The sequence below is a fragment of the Synchiropus splendidus genome, chromosome 18 (assembly GCF_027744825.2).
Source record: "Synchiropus splendidus isolate RoL2022-P1 chromosome 18, RoL_Sspl_1.0, whole genome shotgun sequence".
Classification (NCBI taxonomy): Eukaryota; Metazoa; Chordata; class Actinopteri; order Syngnathiformes; family Callionymidae; genus Synchiropus; species Synchiropus splendidus.
Window position 1 is genome coordinate 5,687,623 of NC_071351.1, and position 17,595 is coordinate 5,705,217.

At 45.8% G+C, this 17,595-nt stretch overlaps 1 protein-coding gene across 4 annotated transcripts; it reads left to right on the forward strand.

Moving 5' to 3' along the window:
* The first annotated feature begins 702 nt into the window (after positions 1 to 702).
* LOC128749315 (proto-oncogene tyrosine-protein kinase Src) lies at positions 703 to 17,131 on the forward strand. Of its 4 annotated transcripts, XM_053848773.1 has the most exons (14): positions 703 to 877; positions 9,450 to 9,708; positions 9,792 to 9,891; positions 11,196 to 11,213; positions 11,576 to 11,674; positions 12,276 to 12,302; positions 12,409 to 12,512; positions 13,193 to 13,342; positions 13,431 to 13,586; positions 13,671 to 13,850; positions 13,943 to 14,019; positions 14,078 to 14,231; positions 14,377 to 14,508; positions 14,794 to 17,131. In XM_053848773.1, the coding sequence occupies exons 1-14, from the start codon at positions 776 to 778 to the stop codon at positions 15,000 to 15,002; spliced, it is 1,767 nt and encodes a 588-aa protein (XP_053704748.1). In that variant the 5' UTR covers positions 703 to 775; the 3' UTR covers positions 15,003 to 17,131. The 4 variants fall into 4 exon arrangements, with proteins under 4 accessions (XP_053704748.1, XP_053704750.1, XP_053704749.1 ...); XM_053848775.1 differs by lacking the exon at positions 12,276 to 12,302; XM_053848774.1 differs by lacking the exon at positions 11,196 to 11,213.
* The last annotated feature ends 464 nt before the right edge of the window (positions 17,132 to 17,595 follow it).

The window sequence follows — 17,595 nt, forward strand, 5'->3', positions numbered from 1 at the left end:
ATCGGCGAGCTGTAGGCGGGAACTACGGCGCGATCGTCAACAGCCAATCATAATCACGCAAGGGCGGGACTGCTTATGTGACGACATTAAAGTGTTTTTTGTACATTTAATTCCTGAACGTTGTGCGTGTTTTCTGGACACAAAACAACACCACGTATTTTGTCTTAGAACTACAGTGCGGTTAAACATCGTATTTTTCGAACACCAAGAAGAGAAACGATTATTTATTTTACAACACTGCCCTCTGCTGGTAAATATGCTTAAAAATTGCTGTCGACCGACTCCTGCCTCAGAAAATGTTGTGTTTAGAAATTTCAGTTCATGTAAATCCACTGTTCTATATTGAGGACAAAGGATGTAGAGCTGTTCACTACAAAATACATGGCGGTAACTTAACGAATAAACGGTTAAGTTTTACCGGCGGACACGTATGTTGTAATAATAATAATAATAATAATAATAATAATAATAATAATAATAATAATAATAATAATAATAATAATAATAATAATTTGATCAATGTGTTCGGTCGCAAAATAAATCTGTTGGAATAAAACACTTTCAGTGTGTTACCTAGTGTGACCAACAGATGGCAGCATCGTACGATATAAGTTCAGTGGACGTGAAAACCACATTTTCCACTTCACTACCACAAACCACCATATTTCCTGACTCATTACCATAAATGCCACGACGACAGAGGAGCTTTGTGGAGAGGACAGTCCAGAGAGAGGCGGAAAATGCCTTTCAAGATGAACGTAGAGAAGGAAAAGCCATGTTTTCAGGAGCTGCAGTTCAGGCTCCTACACAACAACACAGATCAGCAGGTCTCAGGTCGCATCATGACCGTGTTTCATGTCTGGACCTGCATTTTCAGGTGAGTCATTCTTCGGATTCAAAGACTCCTGATGCGCCGCAGTCTCCAACCAATCACAGCCTGAGACAGCGGAGCAGCCCCGCCCCTCGGGCTTCTTCGCCCCGGTGTTTTGACGCTTTGACACAAATCTGCTGCGCTCAACTATGATTCCCGGGTCGCGACTCCTCTTGGTGAATTAGTTTTCACCGTCCGCCGTCCTTGGCTTCGTTTTTTGGAGGATTTCTGTGTTTTCTTGGGGTTCTTGGATGATTTGATCTGAGCGCCAGGAAGCAGGGTGAGTAAACACTGGCCGACTCAACTTTATTAAAAATGAATGGATGGTTTTCTCAGACAAACCCAATTATATTTGGGTTACTGGATGTGTCCTGCATCTGGACTTGACCTCTGAGGGCCAGGCATTATTTTGAAAATGCATTTGCTCAGTTAAACTGGGCACAGTTGTGTTTGTACCAACGCAAATAGAATAGTTTCACTTATTAAAGTAGACTCTACACGAACAGAAGTGCTGGTCACAACTTTCGCTCACAGATGTGAGCAACGCTTGAACATCTAACTGATAAAGATGGCGTTGAAAAGTGATACCTTTGGTTTATACCTGGCAGTTTTGTTTGTGGTTGATGAGCCCGTTTGGGAGTGGTACTGTTTCTTGTATTTCAATAGGTAGCTGGTGAAGATTAGGTATGTGGGTCACAGAAGTAACATCTTAAATCAGGTCTCCAGGACTGTGAGAGACCCTGAGTAGAGCTGTGGGATTCTGTGTTGAAGGTTTGCTGAGGTTGCTTAGGGCTCCAAGCCCAGTAACCATAGAGAACTTTCCATTCACCAGATCACTTGTGTGGCAGTCATGAGCCTGACCTGGGTCAAATGCGGAAGAAGAAAGTTGGTCTGCACGAGGTGACTATTCTGTTTGACTTGGAATTTTATTTTAGTTGGTGATTTACCAGATAAAGTACATTGATATGGAAACAGTATATGCACCAAATAATGAGCGACATGAAAGTGTTAAGTAATAACACCCAGGACGTGGAGTGAATGGGATCTGATGGGGTGAAATAACCACTCATCGGTTGTGTGTCATGATGGATCAGTTTGGGCTTGAACTGACTTGGTAGGGTTGAAAAAAGCAGAGGGAAGGAGTGTGATGGGGAGACATCGGACTTAGATCACCATGATAGACATGAAATGGTTAAATTAGTGTGCGTTACTAGAAGGATGTGAGGGGTTCGATTTCATTCTAAAGTGATGAATGAGCGGGATGAAAGCCGGTGAAGGGTGAATCTTGTCAACTAGTCATCTAGGAGCTTGTGTGAAAGGGTCAATGTTGTTGCAGAGTCACATGAAACTTTGGATCATATGTGTGTATACTATAAACATGAGGCAACAGTGACGGTTAGAAACTGTCACTCATACACACACGCGCACACTCACACACTGACTCATCAGGTCCACTGCTCTTGTTTCTATTAATATTGTGGGTTTCTGCACAGCGATGTGATCCTGTCCTTCGCTCCGCATTCCGTAACATTTCAGAGCATTAACACGTCTCTCCTGTCAACAGCAGTCCAGGGTCAAGTGTGTGGTCATTCGACGGTACAAATCAAGTGAATCCACACTCGCACTCGCATGCAGGACCAGTACACACTCACTGGGTCTAGTTAGAAGCCAAATGTAGCATGTAAAGTGGAGCGAAATACATAGGACCATTTTAAAAGCCTCGGTCTGGTGTCACTCAGGAGGTCGGCGAGTCTCAAACCTGTTGAGGACAGTGATGCGAGAGGTGGAGTTTGTGGTGAGTGTTTGTGTGCTACCATCACACATCAGGGGTCAGAATGTTTTTGTGGAAAGTGTCATGGACAGTGCAGTTTGAAGTTTGAACCACACTAGTGTTGGGCTGCAATAATCCTTCAGCATATTTTTCCAGAGGATTTAGGACTCGGGTCAGCCAAACATTTATTATCCAATCGGTCCGATCCCCGGTGCCAGAGACCTGTCGTGGGTTGTAAACACCCGGACTGCACAGCTTGATTTCCTGTCCAGCCCGCTGCACGGTGGATGTTTCCCGGCTGAAGTCTGAAGTCTCCTAATGCTCCCTGGAATCTCATGAATGCCAGGCCGCGAAAGCCGTGAATGTTTATGTCACTTCCAATGAGATCGCTGCGAAAGTGGCCCTTGAGACCGAAATTCCTTCTAATTGGCTGCGTGTCTATGGACTGAAGCTTTTGTTTCCTCGCTCACTGTGCAGCAGGGTGACGCGCTGGGCTCTCCATCAATGAGCCGCTTGTCTCTGCCGCGACCCGACGCAGGAGAATCAAACTGTTCGGACTTGTGCGTCTGCTCTGACTGAAAGTTAGTGGGCAAAATCTGACCATGAAAAGAGTGGCCAGCGAGTGAGCCGCTGTTTGACTGTCCCAATTTTGGAGGGTCAAATGAGGATTAATTGGCACTGAGCGATCCAACATGATGGTATCATGGTGAGAAACCGGAGGAGTTTCTGGTGTGACTGAAACTGTAATAATAACCGCACATTAAAGCTTGAAATGAAGTAGTGAATTGGAGAGGTTGCCAAGTGAAGCCCACCGAAGTAGACGACCATCAAAGAACCTTCAGCGGAGGGAGCGGCGGAGATTTGGGTTGGTCTCCCGCTGACAAAGGCCTATTGAATTTTTAATAGGACAGAAACCAAACTTCTGTCGCTCTGGCCGGGTTCTGGTGCTAATTACTGCCGTGCTACGTTCAAGGCCACGCAGCCGGGCACGTAAACGCCAGCGCCACCTGTTCTCTCGCTCTGCTCACGTGTCTCGCACCTCAGTGGCCTAGTTTTAGTCCCCGTGATGTTTTAATCCAGTTTAGACATGAATTTCACTTCCACGACAGTCCGACTCTTTAATCCTGCTGTTTTAATGCCTGGATTAGAGATTATGATCCATAAATATGTCGCGCTGCAGCTGGTACACCACAAAGCGTCCAGTTATTGATCATGATGCTTCATAGTCAACGTGGCTGCAGCAGTTTTGGGTCCGTAGCACAAGTGGCTCCCATGCTAGCTAGCCCGCTAACAAGCTAGGTCCCATTAAAGCACATGAGTCTGGTCCTTGAAATCCATCCAAACTCGGTAACAGGGACATCACTTCCTGTTCTGCTCTGGTCTCTCTAGAGAGTTCATGCTTCCGTCTGTTCAAACTAGTCAAAACTCTCTCATGTCTGAGTGCAGCACGTCGTTCGGTGAGTCAGACTTGTGGATAATGAGTCGCAAACACGGAGACGTGTGGAACTGCAAACAGAAGCCCTCACGGCCATGACAGTGTCCGCGTATGAGAGAAGGGACGTCCAGATGGGGGTTGATTTGGAGACAAACTCGCAGTCCTCTCGTCAACATCAGAGAATTTGACATGGCATGAAGCGCCTGAATGTTGTGAGACCAACAGAGGAGCACTTTGTGTTGCTGCTGCAGGATTCCCGACCACTTCCTGCTCCTCGGCTCTGGGAATGATCCAGGGTGACACAGGCCACTCACGTCCACTCAATCCAGCCTCTGTGGAGCCGCCGTCACTCCCACACTCCCGTCACACTGTACTCGTGCTGGACACAGGAAAACACTCTCCGGACCTAAGAAAGATGCCTCTGTGTGTCTGCAGCTGTGGACGTCCGGTGAGGAGATGCTGGGAAGAGAACATGTCGCTGTCTCCCGCCCGCCACAGAGTCGCTGCTGTGTCTGAGCTGGGAGCGGGATTGATATGTGGATCATGCATGTCCAGCACAGCAGAGAGGCTGGAGTCAAACCAGCTCAGTAAAGACGTTTGTTGGATTGCTAACAATCTAAACGTAGAGCCAGACGGGGCTGCATTCTCTGCTGCGTATGCCTCACAGAGCTCCTCACGTGATGTTGGAGAGGCTGGACCTGTAGCCTCCACCAAGGTCCCCTTCATTGAGCTTCATCCTGGCTTCATGTTTGTGCAGGGTGGTCGGAACAAAGACTGATCTAAGTACAGTTTTGCCTTCTAGCTCAGCTCTTTTCTTTGTGTATGACTGCCACAGTCGTGATTGGACTCCTTGCCCACAACTCTTGAGCAGCATCAGTTCCTGATCAGGGAGACACGGATGCACTTGATCCACAAACAATCGGAGACCGGGCCACATTCCGATCGCTCGGCTCATCGTTGTGTGAAATCTTTTGGGAATGTGGCAGTTTGTTGAGTGATCGGGAACTGTCGACCTCGGCGTTGCGAGTGGACGTTGTCTCTACCTGCTCGTCGTGCATTCCTGCTCAGAGCTGCAGAGGAGACGTTGGAACTCGCCTCCGACTGTTGCATTCCTGAACCGTGACTTGCTGCTGCAACAAACCTGGGAATGCCACCACACACACACCTGGATCCCTCTGTCATATCTGGACTCGTCAGAGCCGTCGGTGTCCCCACATAGTTGCTGTGATCCCGCCTGTTCTCATGTGACATGAGATGCCAGAGCTGCTGGGATCTCTGTTGCTGCCGGATTTGAGAGTTCACCGAGGCTGAGCGAAAGAGAGAGAGAGCGAGAGAGAGTGCGCTACTGGGTGTCTCTGTGGACCAGAGCACATCAAACATCGGCTCTTTGAAATCTGATGAAGTGAAGCGAAGGGTCGAGGGAGCTGGGCAGCAGTGCTGCTCCTAAGCTGACGTGTCTGTCCAGAGTCACACCATCAGATGAGACTCCTGACAACTTTGAGTCCATCACATGTTTCCCTGCCTCCACCACTGGAGAGAGGGAGCTCTACACGAGTCTCTCACTGGTCAAGCCCTCGGGTGATTCATGAAGGTGCTGCGAACATGCTTGACTTTCCTGTTGTTGTTTCCACGTTGCTTCCATATCCGCGCTTGTTTTTCCTTTCATGTGAGCGCTGCTTCAAGCTCTCAAACCCCCCAGTGCGGATCAGAGGGAGAATAAGAAGGGAACACTCTTAAATGTAAAGACTTGAGAAAACAGGGGGTGCTGGGTAAAATCCCCCGTGAGGATTATCTCCCATCTTCTCCTCCCTTCCTCCATCCTGCTCTCTCCTCTTGTTTGAGCACATGACCGCAGCTCATCACTTCACATGATGACCATATTTAGATGGGAGCGGGGAGCAGAGCCCACAAACCTGCAGCCCAGTACGAGGCGACGTGATAACCCGCGGGTTCCTTCTCAGCGTGTCGTGGGGAGAAGTGCTGTAGCTTCACCAGCTGGGAGTCTGCGGCTCACGACTCAGCACAATTGCTTCATTACACAGCTCAATTGGAGCCAAGTGTGTGCTGCACTTGTGTGTCGCTACTTGTTGCACAGAGAGTTTTTATCGCATGTCTCATGAAAAGATGTGCTTGCATTCTTCAGTTGAGATACACAGCGTTGATATGAATAATATGCAATGATTTTATTGAAAACTGAAACTGGGATAATGTTGATTCAACCCCATGTAGAATGTTCCAGTGGGAATTGTGTTCAATTCTTTGGAAAATGTAAACTCAATTTGGTCATTTTATCATATTAATTTTTGTGTGCTTTTGAAGATGATTGACATTATTGAAAGGTCGCACCACCTGAAACAGCTTCAGCTAAAACACACACAAAGACAGAAACATAAACGCATCACACCTGCAATTTTTTTTTTTTTTCAAAATTGGTTTGTCAAGTTGCATTTATGACATTCTACTTTTATTTGAATAAAAATATTTCTAAATATTCTATGAATTTTTCCATACTTGTTCTATTATATTGTGCAACACTGCTTTTCCTTGTCACCATCAATACAATCGCTCTGATCCCGTGATACAGTCCGGCTCCTCAGTGGTCACACCATTCTACCTTCAGGAATATTTCAGAAAACTTGGAAAAGGTCAAGAGTTGTGTTATTATTACGCGTGTGAACGGGTCCAGCGCTTCACACCATCACAGGTCACCTCGGCCAGATATGTCCCCAGCCTCAATCCTGAAATCATTTCATGTATGTCGGCGTCAGATTAGGAGCAGCTGGATCCCAGAACATCCCAGAATTTGGACTCAGTGCCAACGCTGTGTGTTGCTTTGGAAAATCGGAATTCCAGTATAAGCGCCGGGTTAAGATGAAGCGACCAGCTGCTCCACGCGCCCGCATCAGTCATGTGACGCGAAGGTCGGATGTTTAGCAAACAAAAGGTGATTTGAACATGCCGGCGCTGACAAACACACTCTGATCCTATTATAGGTCACAGCTCTGATGGAAAACTGCTCAGTGCTGCAACTGGAAATGTCCAGGTTGGCTCTGCAGTCACGGCTGCTAATCTTCATTCCTTCATCAGCCTGGATCGTTGACAAAGAGCCTGGAAAGTCTTTGTGTCACTGACTTTTCTACATCTGTGCACTTTGTGGAATGCTTGGAATCGCTGCCATGGAAACGCCAAGGCTGTGCATGTTTGCGTGTGTGTGTGTAGGCAAATATTGACTTGAACAACTCCTTCTCAGTGTCGGTCTGTGACAGGCGCTGTGAGGAGGAGGGCGCTGAGGTGGTGCATGTTTGAGCTCTTATTTAGAATTTAATTGAATTATCATCCACCTACATGGAGACAAGGCGCCAAAGACACAGAAGCAAACACAAACATGCAGACACACACGGTCTTGACAAGCTACCTTCTTGTGAGGACATTTTGGCTAGCCCTCACAAGGTTTAGAGGGTTAAATCCTCAGTAAAAGTAGTTTATTATAATTGGGTTTCAGTTTGGTTCAGAGTTCTGGTGAAGGCTAGCCATGTGTTTTGGAGCCCAATGGCTAAGTTAAGTGTGAGAGGCTGGGGAAAGGGTTATGGCAATGACAGGTCCTCACAAAGAAAGCAAAACGAACATATGCGTATTGGACTGCTTATTTTAAGCATGTGCACATCTGTTTATTTGTCTCTGTGACGTTGACCTTGTGTTTTGTTTTGCTCTGTCACCTTGTTCTCCACTTGTCTCCTCATACAACAGAAACTTCCAGTGTTTGTCTTCATGTTAATATGGTGTGTGACTGGTTTGTTATGCATGTGTGTTTATAATTGCAGGTGTGTGTGTTGCAATGATTTATTAACTGTTGAGGGAAGGAACGATTCCGATGCTTTATTTCTGTATTTGTAGTTTGTGTTTTGGAATAACAACCACATTACTGCGTCTCTTGTGCCCTTATACAGTCGCATTCTACTTTAGTGTGTGCCGTTTTAGCACGGCTCTGCTGTACTATCTTTTTCATTGTGACATGATTCATAAACACAAGCGCTTGTAGGAGAAAGAGAGGAGAATATTCGCACTCTAAAATCACAGCTTTGAGTCACTGGTTTGTGCAGGACTGGATTTAACTGTGATAAACTGCTTTTTATTTTACAGTGTCTGATGCACAAGCGCTCTGGTGCCACTTTCACAACTATCTCTTACACAACTTGAATGTTGCGTGTTCCTTAGTTTTCCTGCGGCGTGTGTACCTTGTTGAGGCAGGCCCAGTGCCGGCCCGACCGGTCCGTCTGGTTCTGCTGTAGGAAGGCCCCAGATGGAATGCCATCTCAGTAGATTAGGAAATGGATGGTGGTAATCTGGGTAGAACAAGCGCAACTGGATTAGGCTGCAGCCAGTGGCTGGTGACGCAGACAGGACCCCCGCCTCCACTGCTCCCACTGTAATTACATGGGAGCGACACATGGCTCACGACGGTGCCCACACGCTCCTCTTGCCGCCCGGTGTTTGATTTACTTAATGGGCTTGTTGCTAAACTTCCCATCTAAATTCGACTTGAAAACAAAATAAACTCTCTAATAGAACTTAATCTGGTTTCATATTCTCCTCCTGACATCAACGCTGAACAATAATCTCTCAGATTATATCTGTCAGTTGTAGTGTTGCTGAAACACTCATGAGTGTCTTCCTTTGTGTGAGGAGCAGATGAACCCCCTCACTGCTGAACATGTATTTCTACAGAGCCCCTCAGGGATTGGGAAGACCAGCTCTTATGCATAATTAACACCCCCCCTCTTAAGCCTCCCCCCCACCCACCAGTGGGTTTTCACGTGGGCGCTGTCTCCATCACTTCACTCCAGTCAGCTAATGACCTCCAGGACATGATGTTCTAAAAAAAAAGACGATTCGGTTAAAAAAAATCTGTTTCCTTCCTCCTTATCGGACAGTTTTGTGGGTCAACTCTTTGTTTTCTTTAAATTAGCATTTGAGGGGGGACCCCCTGCTGCTAAGTCTAACATGATATCTGGGGTTCAATTCCCTAAAATTATTCCTGGATGAGAGAAAGCTAAGCTGTTACAGTTTCTTGGTGAGCGGCAGAGCTACCCGTGAGTCAGAGATGCTACCAGGTGCTGAGGAAACTCATTTATTTCATGCATTTTCACTTTATTATCCTGCACAACAAGGAGTGAACAATGTACAGTGGAACGTGCCGCCATTGGCGAGGTGGATCTGAGGGATTACAGTTAGCTGCTGATGCTGCTACCATTGTAATTGTCATCATCACTTTGCATCTGCTTCGCTTTACGACAAGAGCAACACAACAGCAACAGTGCTGTAGTAGTAGTTCTACTTATCTACGACCTTTGAACTCTCTTCTGTCTGCTCAGGATTCAGTGATGGGGGGATCCAAGAGTAAACCCAAGGAGTCTGGCCTGCGCGCCCGCAGCGTGGACAGTAACCTGGGCTCTGGTGGAGGGACGGGAGCCCACTACCCAAATTCTAACAAACAGTCTACGACCCCAAACCGGAGCAGCACGATGGAGGGGGGCCTGGGTGCTCCCACCATGAGTCACACGCCGGAGCTGGCCCTGTTTGGAGGCGTGGACAACAACAGCCTGGCCTCCCCAAATAGGATGACACTGTCAGGTACCGTTCTGGTTTCCTCCCTTGTGTGTTCAGCAAGAAAGTGAATGTGTCCATGAGAAAGACATTTTTCTTCTTCTCAACAGGAGGTGTCACGACTTTTGTTGCACTGTATGACTACGAGTCTCGAACCGCTTCTGATCTGTCATTCCGGAAAGGAGAACGGCTTCAAATCGTCAACAACACGTAAGAAAGCCACCTGCTCCTGAGGTTTCCTCTCCCTTCCAGTTACAGTTTTGATTGAACTCTTGAACTTCAGGACCTAGTCACTCAGTGTCAGCTCTGCATGGGGGTGTGCTGCTTGTTTTCATAATGGTAGGCTGGCCAGGAATCAATGAAGGAGCGCTGAACCGTGAACTGCGTTGCTGCTTGTCCTCAAACCAGCAAACTGTTGACCTGAAAGGCAGCGGAGCAGGACAATAGTGGATTATATCTGCATCTGGCCCCTTAAGCCAGAGACCTCCAGCAGCAGTGGGCCAAGTTTACACAGATTTTATGACCCGGCCGAGTGGCATTAGGTTCCCCCCTGATTTGTGCAGCGGTAACATGGGGCCTGCTGTTGTTATGGTAACCTCTGACCCCCACAGGCTGCTACACTTCTCTATTTTGGTGACCCCCCAATCCTCAAATGTTATGTGGCTTTATGAGGTTCATATTTGCATACATTTGTAATGTCCATTTTTATGTTGGACTGGATTATCGTCACATCATTTATCTATTTATATTTATATTTATTTATAAATTCACTCTTCTGATAGGAGTGTGAACTGAGCTCTTCTTTTACGACGATTTCTCTGAAAATCACCATCAAATAAGAAATAAAATAAAATACTTTATTTACCGCACATCTTGAAATCAAAATTGATCTCATGATATACATATTATGTTATTACTCATTTGAATAATACTGTATAGTTGTTTGAACATATACCAGCTTTTGGTGCATCACTGCTCCCTGTTGTTTCATAGTGTGGCTCAGACCCTTGGTTTACCAGTTATATTTTTAATCTTCTCAATCTACTCCCTTTCCAAGTAGCATACGACTATGGTTCAGTCACTGGCATTATTGTATTTGAAAGTACAGCCGTGTATCTCCTAAATGTTTCTCCCTTCTACATGAGCATTGTATTTTCAACTCTGCTTTACCATATATCAAACGTTCTCGACAATATTGTTGCGTAAGAAAAAGCAATTCAGTTCAAGGGAAAATGGTAAGATGTCATCAAAATGTGGTTTGGGTGCTAGCCTTTTGCCAAGTGATATGTTAACTTTATTCATTTCTAGTTGTGTGCCACTGAATGTATTCATGTTTTGTTTTTCTAAGACAGTGTGTTAGACAGCTGCCGGTAGTCAGGCAGCAGTTGTAGATGTTTACGATGCTTCAGCGTCTCTGCTTATCTCTGCCTTCGTTTCCTGCTCTGAATTGCTCTAACCTCTTTTTTCCACCATGTCTGTTTTCTATTTCTGCTTTCCAAAACATTTCCATACAGGAGGAAGATGAACTGCAGGTTTGTGCACTGTGTTTCAATTGTTTGCTTCAAATTCAGCTGTTACTAAAGGTGGACTCGCTTCTCGAGAGCTTCCACATGAAAGACAACACATGAAGAGTCATTTGATATGAAGTTAATTTAGCATAGAACATTTCAAGGTTTCAACTCTTGTCGTCCACCTTTATTTACAGCTGTTAGCATCGAAAGTTTCACCCTGTCACGTCTCATCAGTTCATCTTAAGCTGTGTAGCATGAAGTCTGTTTCAGTGCAGACTTGTTCACAGTGACCATGTAGGAAACATGTCATGAAGGAATGCATTCATTCCCATATCTGTGTGTGATGTTGTGGTGGTTTCATATTGTTGTTTTCTTTCTTCCAGGGAGGGCGACTGGTGGCTGGCCCGCTCGCTCACCACAGGAGAGAGCGGCTACATCCCCAGCAACTACGTGGCTCCGTCAGACTCCATTCAGGCTGAAGAGTAAAGTCTAAGATTCGCTTCTTCACCTCTGACTCCATCTACCACTCACTGTGGCTTTCACCTGAGGAAAACAAATCATCTTTAAATTGAGATATAGTTTTATCTGGCTGCTGCTGAATATTCCTCAAGTGAAATTCAAACTCTTCAGTAATCACTCGCCTGAGTGTTGAGATTCTGTCTCTCCAAACATAAATGTTTGACTTGAATATTCCCAGGCTCATCAGCTGACTCTGTGTTTATCAAGAAGAAATCTTTTGGGAAATATGTTCATCCACTTTCTTGGCAACTCAAATTAAGATTATGGATAATCTGTCTTAATCTGTGTGTTACCAAGATACGTACAAATTAAATTCTGTAATCTCAATTATTAGTCCCTCGGAGTGAGTCAGTGAATTCCCAGGAGCATTATTCCGCTCGGCCACTGATGTGACAGTCTCTAGTCTCAGAGGTTCACGCTGTTAAAGCATCCACTCTGGTCTCATGGAATGAACACGTTTCCCAAAACCTTCTCACCACTGTTTGCTCACCTGTCTTTGCTGTCCTTTGTCACTCCAATCTTCCAAAACTTCCCATGTCTCACACTCTCCTCCTTCTTCTCCAGTCAACTCAGACTGACTTTAGAGTCCAGGTAAGCTTCTGGGAAACTTCCTAAAATCATTTCGTTGAGTCTCTTCTGACCGTGTGTGAGTTTGCTGGTTAATCCCCGACTGAGAAGCCGCTGTGGTCTTCCATAGGTGGTACTTTGGGAAAATCACACGTCGTGAATCAGAAAGACTTCTGCTGAATCTGGAGAACAGAAGAGGGACGTTCCTGGTGAGGGAGAGTGAGACCACCAAAGGTAGGTGCAACACCAAAACGCGAGCTCGCCTTCAGGAAATCAAAGGCTTCACTGGGAGAAGACCATGTGTTTAACATTCGGATCAGCAAACAGCACAGAGCCAGATATTTTCAAGGGGCCTCTCTAGATTCCCCTGAGGAGCCAGGGTTTGTGGTTCATCTGTGTAAACACACTTCCTGTTTTCTTCCATGATTCCAGAGCAGATGATCCACTTGGAATGAGCAGAGGGGACACGGCGGAGGGGAGGGCGTTTGGGGGAAACGTAGTGAATGGGTGAGCGCAGTGGAGGTGGGTGAGTGGGTGAGGCAGACAGAATTAGGTCAGCTGAAGACTCTACATGCAGAAGTTCAAACATTTAGAACAGGAGGCGGAGGAGAGGAGGGGGAGTCGTCGCCTTGGGTCTGTGATTCATGGAGCTGGTGACTTGGCTCACACTGACATCTAGTGGCCAAAGAGCTGAAGTGAAAAAACATTTGAAGTCCACCCCAAAATTCCTAAAAATGTTTCTGACATTAATAATTCACCCGTTCCACAATTTACTTTTGAAATAGGTGTTTATAAATATGAGGTTTATGATGTTATTTTTATTTAACCACGTATGCGTGTTATACAGGTATAGTTGATTTTCAGTGAGTGTTTTTTGTGTTGTGTCTTATGTTGTGTGTGATTCCGGCCCTCAGGTGCCTATTGTCTGTCTGTGCTGGACTACGACAACACCAAAGGGCTGAATGTGAAGCACTACAAGATCAGGAAGCTGGACAGCGGAGGGTTCTACATCACATCTCGCACACAGTTCAGCACCCTGCAGCAGCTGGTCAACCACTACCGCAGTGAGTAGCCACACGCAGCTGTCAGTGTCATCACATGTTGTCATGTCAGTGTTATTCACTCAGTTCTCCAACCGTCCTTTCTCTCCAGAACACGCAGACGGACTCTGTCACTGTCTGACAGACATCTGTCCGGTGTTGAAGCCTCAGACTCAGGGTTTGTCCAAAGATGCCTGGGAGATTCCCAGAGAGTCCCTGCGACTGGATGTGAAGCTCGGACACGGCTGCTTCGGAGAAGTCTGGATGGGTGAGGCCTCTGTCCAGTCTAACTATGGGGCCCCGGAGCGTGCAGCTCATCCGTCCGTCCTTCTGCTTGTCTGCATGTGATCAGGAACGTGGAACGGCACCACACGCGTGGCCATCAAGACGCTGAAGCCGGGCACCATGTCCCCCGAGGCGTTCCTCGAGGAGGCCCAGGTCATGAAGAAGCTGCGGCACGAGAAGCTGGTGCAGCTGTACGCTGTTGTGTCCGAGGAGCCCATCTACATCGTCACAGAGTACATGGCTAAGGGTGAGTGTCCACGTTAGCTTGAGGTTTCCTTTCACGCAGGTCGCCTGAGATGTTTCCACTCACCTTCGTTCCCATGTCATCTTCCTCCTCAGGAAGTTTACTGGACTTCCTTAAAGGGGACATGGGGAAGTTGCTGCGACTCCCTCAGCTGGTGGACATGGCCTCACAGGTCAGGCTTCAGTTTTCAACGTGTTAGTTCTGGGACTGACAGGTTTTCCAAATGTCAGATCGCCTCTGGGATGGCCTACGTGGAGCGCATGAACTATGTGCACAGAGACCTGCGAGCTGCCAACATCCTGGTGGGAGAAAACATGGTCTGCAAGGTGGCTGATTTTGGGCTGGCCCGACTCATCGAGGACAATGAATACACAGCGAGGCAAGGTGAGCTGGTCTGCTGGCTGAAGCGATCTAGTGCACAAAGATCCGATTTGACTTCATGCTGGTTGCCATGATAACGTGTGTCATTTGCATGTTCTTCTAGTCTTACTTCAGTAAGGGTCATATCAAGTCTGTCCTCTCTCTGCAGGAGCCAAGTTTCCCATCAAGTGGACGGCTCCTGAAGCGGCGCTGTACGGACGCTTCACCATCAAATCTGACGTCTGGTCGTTTGGGATCCTGCTGACAGAGCTCGCCACTAAGGGCCGCGTCCCATATCCAGGCAAGTGTCCTCGGTCACGGGTGTGGTGTGGCCCTCAGCCTCCTCAGACTCAGGAGTAAGCGCAGTAAGAAGACCGGCCACAGGGTGTTGCTCTTTTGATTTGATGTTCTGATAGTGCATGAATCTGTTCTTCATATTTTCGGCACCAGTGACCCCGACCCAAGCAGCTAGAGAACAGTCCAGAGGTCACTAGTGTCAATAAATATTTGAGGACAGACAGTTGGTGGTGGGTCTTGCATCCATTTTTCATGTTCCCATCTGGTCATCGTGTCTGTGTGGTTGCAGGAATGGTGAACCGGGAGGTGCTGGATCAGGTGGAGCGTGGCTACAGGATGCCGTGCCCGGCAGACTGCCCGGACTCCATGCACGAGATGATGCTGAACTGCTGGAGGAAGGAGCCAGAGGAGCGACCCACTTTTGAATACCTGCAGGCTTTCCTGGAGGACTACTTCACCTCCACAGAGCCACAGTACCAGCCAGGGGAGAATCTGTGACCTGTGTCCAGACTGCAGTCTGTGTGTGTGGGAGAGAGGTGTGTGACCTCACCGCGGCCCAGTGCAACCTCCAGAACATGTTTTAGTTAAGGGAGACTTCACCCTCCCTTTGTTCATCATCACTTGCTCCTCTTTTTCTCTGTCAACCACTGAAGTGCCACCGCAGTGACGGACAACAACATTGCGGATGAGACCAGGTTAAAAAAATATAAATCATGATCAGGACAGATCAACCGAAATTGAAAATCAAATCTAAAATTTAGTTTGTTTTAATGTTCATTTAAAATAAGTTATTGCTGTTTCATGATGGTACTTTACATTTCTTTCTGATTTTCTTAAATCAAAAATCAATTTGAGTCTTCATGGCACTTCTGTGTTTCATTCCTACTTTTGTTAGACCTGGTATTTATAGTGGAACACCATCCTGACCATCGAGAAGCAGCTCTTCTTCTTCCAAGCTTGTGCAGACAAGCTCCCGCTGAAGTCTTCAGAGTCACGGATCCTGGACACAAATCTGGGTGAACTGCAGTCCTATCTTCTCTGGCCGTAGACATTGTCCATTGAATAATGGAGCTGATTTTTGAAACTACTGACTGTCTCATCGTGGAGACCATCCTGCTGACTGCTGTGAGGAATCTTTTCTAATGACTCTAACGATGAAGTTTGACTTCTGAAGACTGAGATCTGTCGTATTTATCAAGCACCGAGTCACAGCAGGGGTCGCCTCAGGTGCTTTTCAAACTCAATGATCGACTCCTGTGTGGAGACGATTGCGTGTCTTGTCTTTTGTCCAATGATGCAGCAGCTCTCGAAGGTTCTGGTTGGAGATTTGGGGGATATGCATGAAAAAGAATGAGATGTGTGTTGAGGATATTTTCACTTCCATTGAGGGTTTTTGTCCAACACTACAGATAAAAGGATGTGTTTCATCAAACCTGAGAATCAACCCTCTGAAGCTAACCTTCAAGATCTGCCATAAGATTATGACCACCTACTCCCACTGTGCATCAGCTACTACATGTGCAGTTCAACTGTTGCTGTACATTATGGTCATTGTAGTGTGCCTGGTGATGTGTTTTCCACCAAGACATCAAGGTTTAGTTTTAGCTTCAGACGCCGTCGCCACATAAGATGTTGCAGAGCTCATCTGAGGAGCGAGGTTTAAAGCAAAAACTGTGGTTGTGACCTTTGATGGCATGTGTCTAAACTGATCTGGCAGGTGGTCATAATCTAGTGGCTGAAATTCTTACAAATATAATAATAATATTTGCTTTTAAAACATTCATAGAAAGAAAAACCCTGCTATTTTGTGGTTACAGTCTGACCCGGGGTCAGATATTTAGCATTTACTAAATGGTACTTTTTCACCAACAAAACTGTAAATAATCAAAAAAAAAAACCCTTCATACTTTTATTTTGTGGATATCATCTGTGTAATTTATTCCAGGACTATAAAAGCTTTTTGGGTTCAGTTTTGTTGACATGTGCACATATTCATGTTCAAGATTCCACAGCTCCATCTGCTGCTCTGAACCCTTGTTGCAATCATTTTACATTCAAATGTATTTGTCCTTCAGACATTCAAGTGGAATCACTTGTGTGCCAGCACGTGGAATCGACAAGCGCATCAGTGTGAAAAATGGGGACTATCACGATGGGAGAAAGGAAACAAATACTTTAAAGTGATTTGAAATTTCATTACAGTTTCCTTTGTAATTATGTTTGTTTTATTTAAATGTCACTTAAACATCCTGTTTTACTTTCATATTCAGTGGCCTCCAGTCTCAATCTCAGTGATTCCCAATGTCAGATTATCTTTGTACAAAATCACAAAGTTTTTTTTCTTTTTTTTATATATCAGCCCTGTTAACAGAGAAAAAAAACATGGCAGTGATGGCGCTGAGATCGTGTTCCTCTGCAAGTGTTGTCCAGGCTATGCAGATATTTTTCAACTTTCTCTGTACTGCGCTCTTTTCTACTGTATTTAGTCAGACAAATCACTGTTTTGGTAAATCCTGCTGAATTTTATTGAGATTTTAATAAAAAGCGTGAACATTGACTGCTGGAGTGTGGCCTTGTTGGTGCTGGTGTGTCATGTGACTGCAATAAAGGAACATGTGATGCAGTCATGGCTGTCTGACTAAATGGAATTGTCGCTTTGTAAGTCTTGAGTTTATCTTTATGGTGGTGATTGTGACACCATTGCCAGTAAGAGTTCAACAGGTTCCATGACATTTGAGGTCAGGACTTTTTCCAAGTGACACAAATACAATAAATGGTCAAAGATCAGAATAACATTTTTTAAATGATCAACAGTCCTTAATGGAAAATATATAATGCCATCTGCAGAAAGATGACACAACTTGCTAATGTGAGAAATGGATGTGAGTGAATCGCATGTTCTCTCAAGCACTGGATAAAAAAGCAACATGAAAAATATGAAATATGGTTACAGTGTATTTGAAAAGTGAGATTAGAGGGCTACTGCAAAAAAAAAAAGATTAAAGAAGAACGGTAAACAACATAAAAATTGTGATACACATTTGCAATATATTCTGCAAAAATATGCGCTTTATTCTGCTCCTTCTTGAGA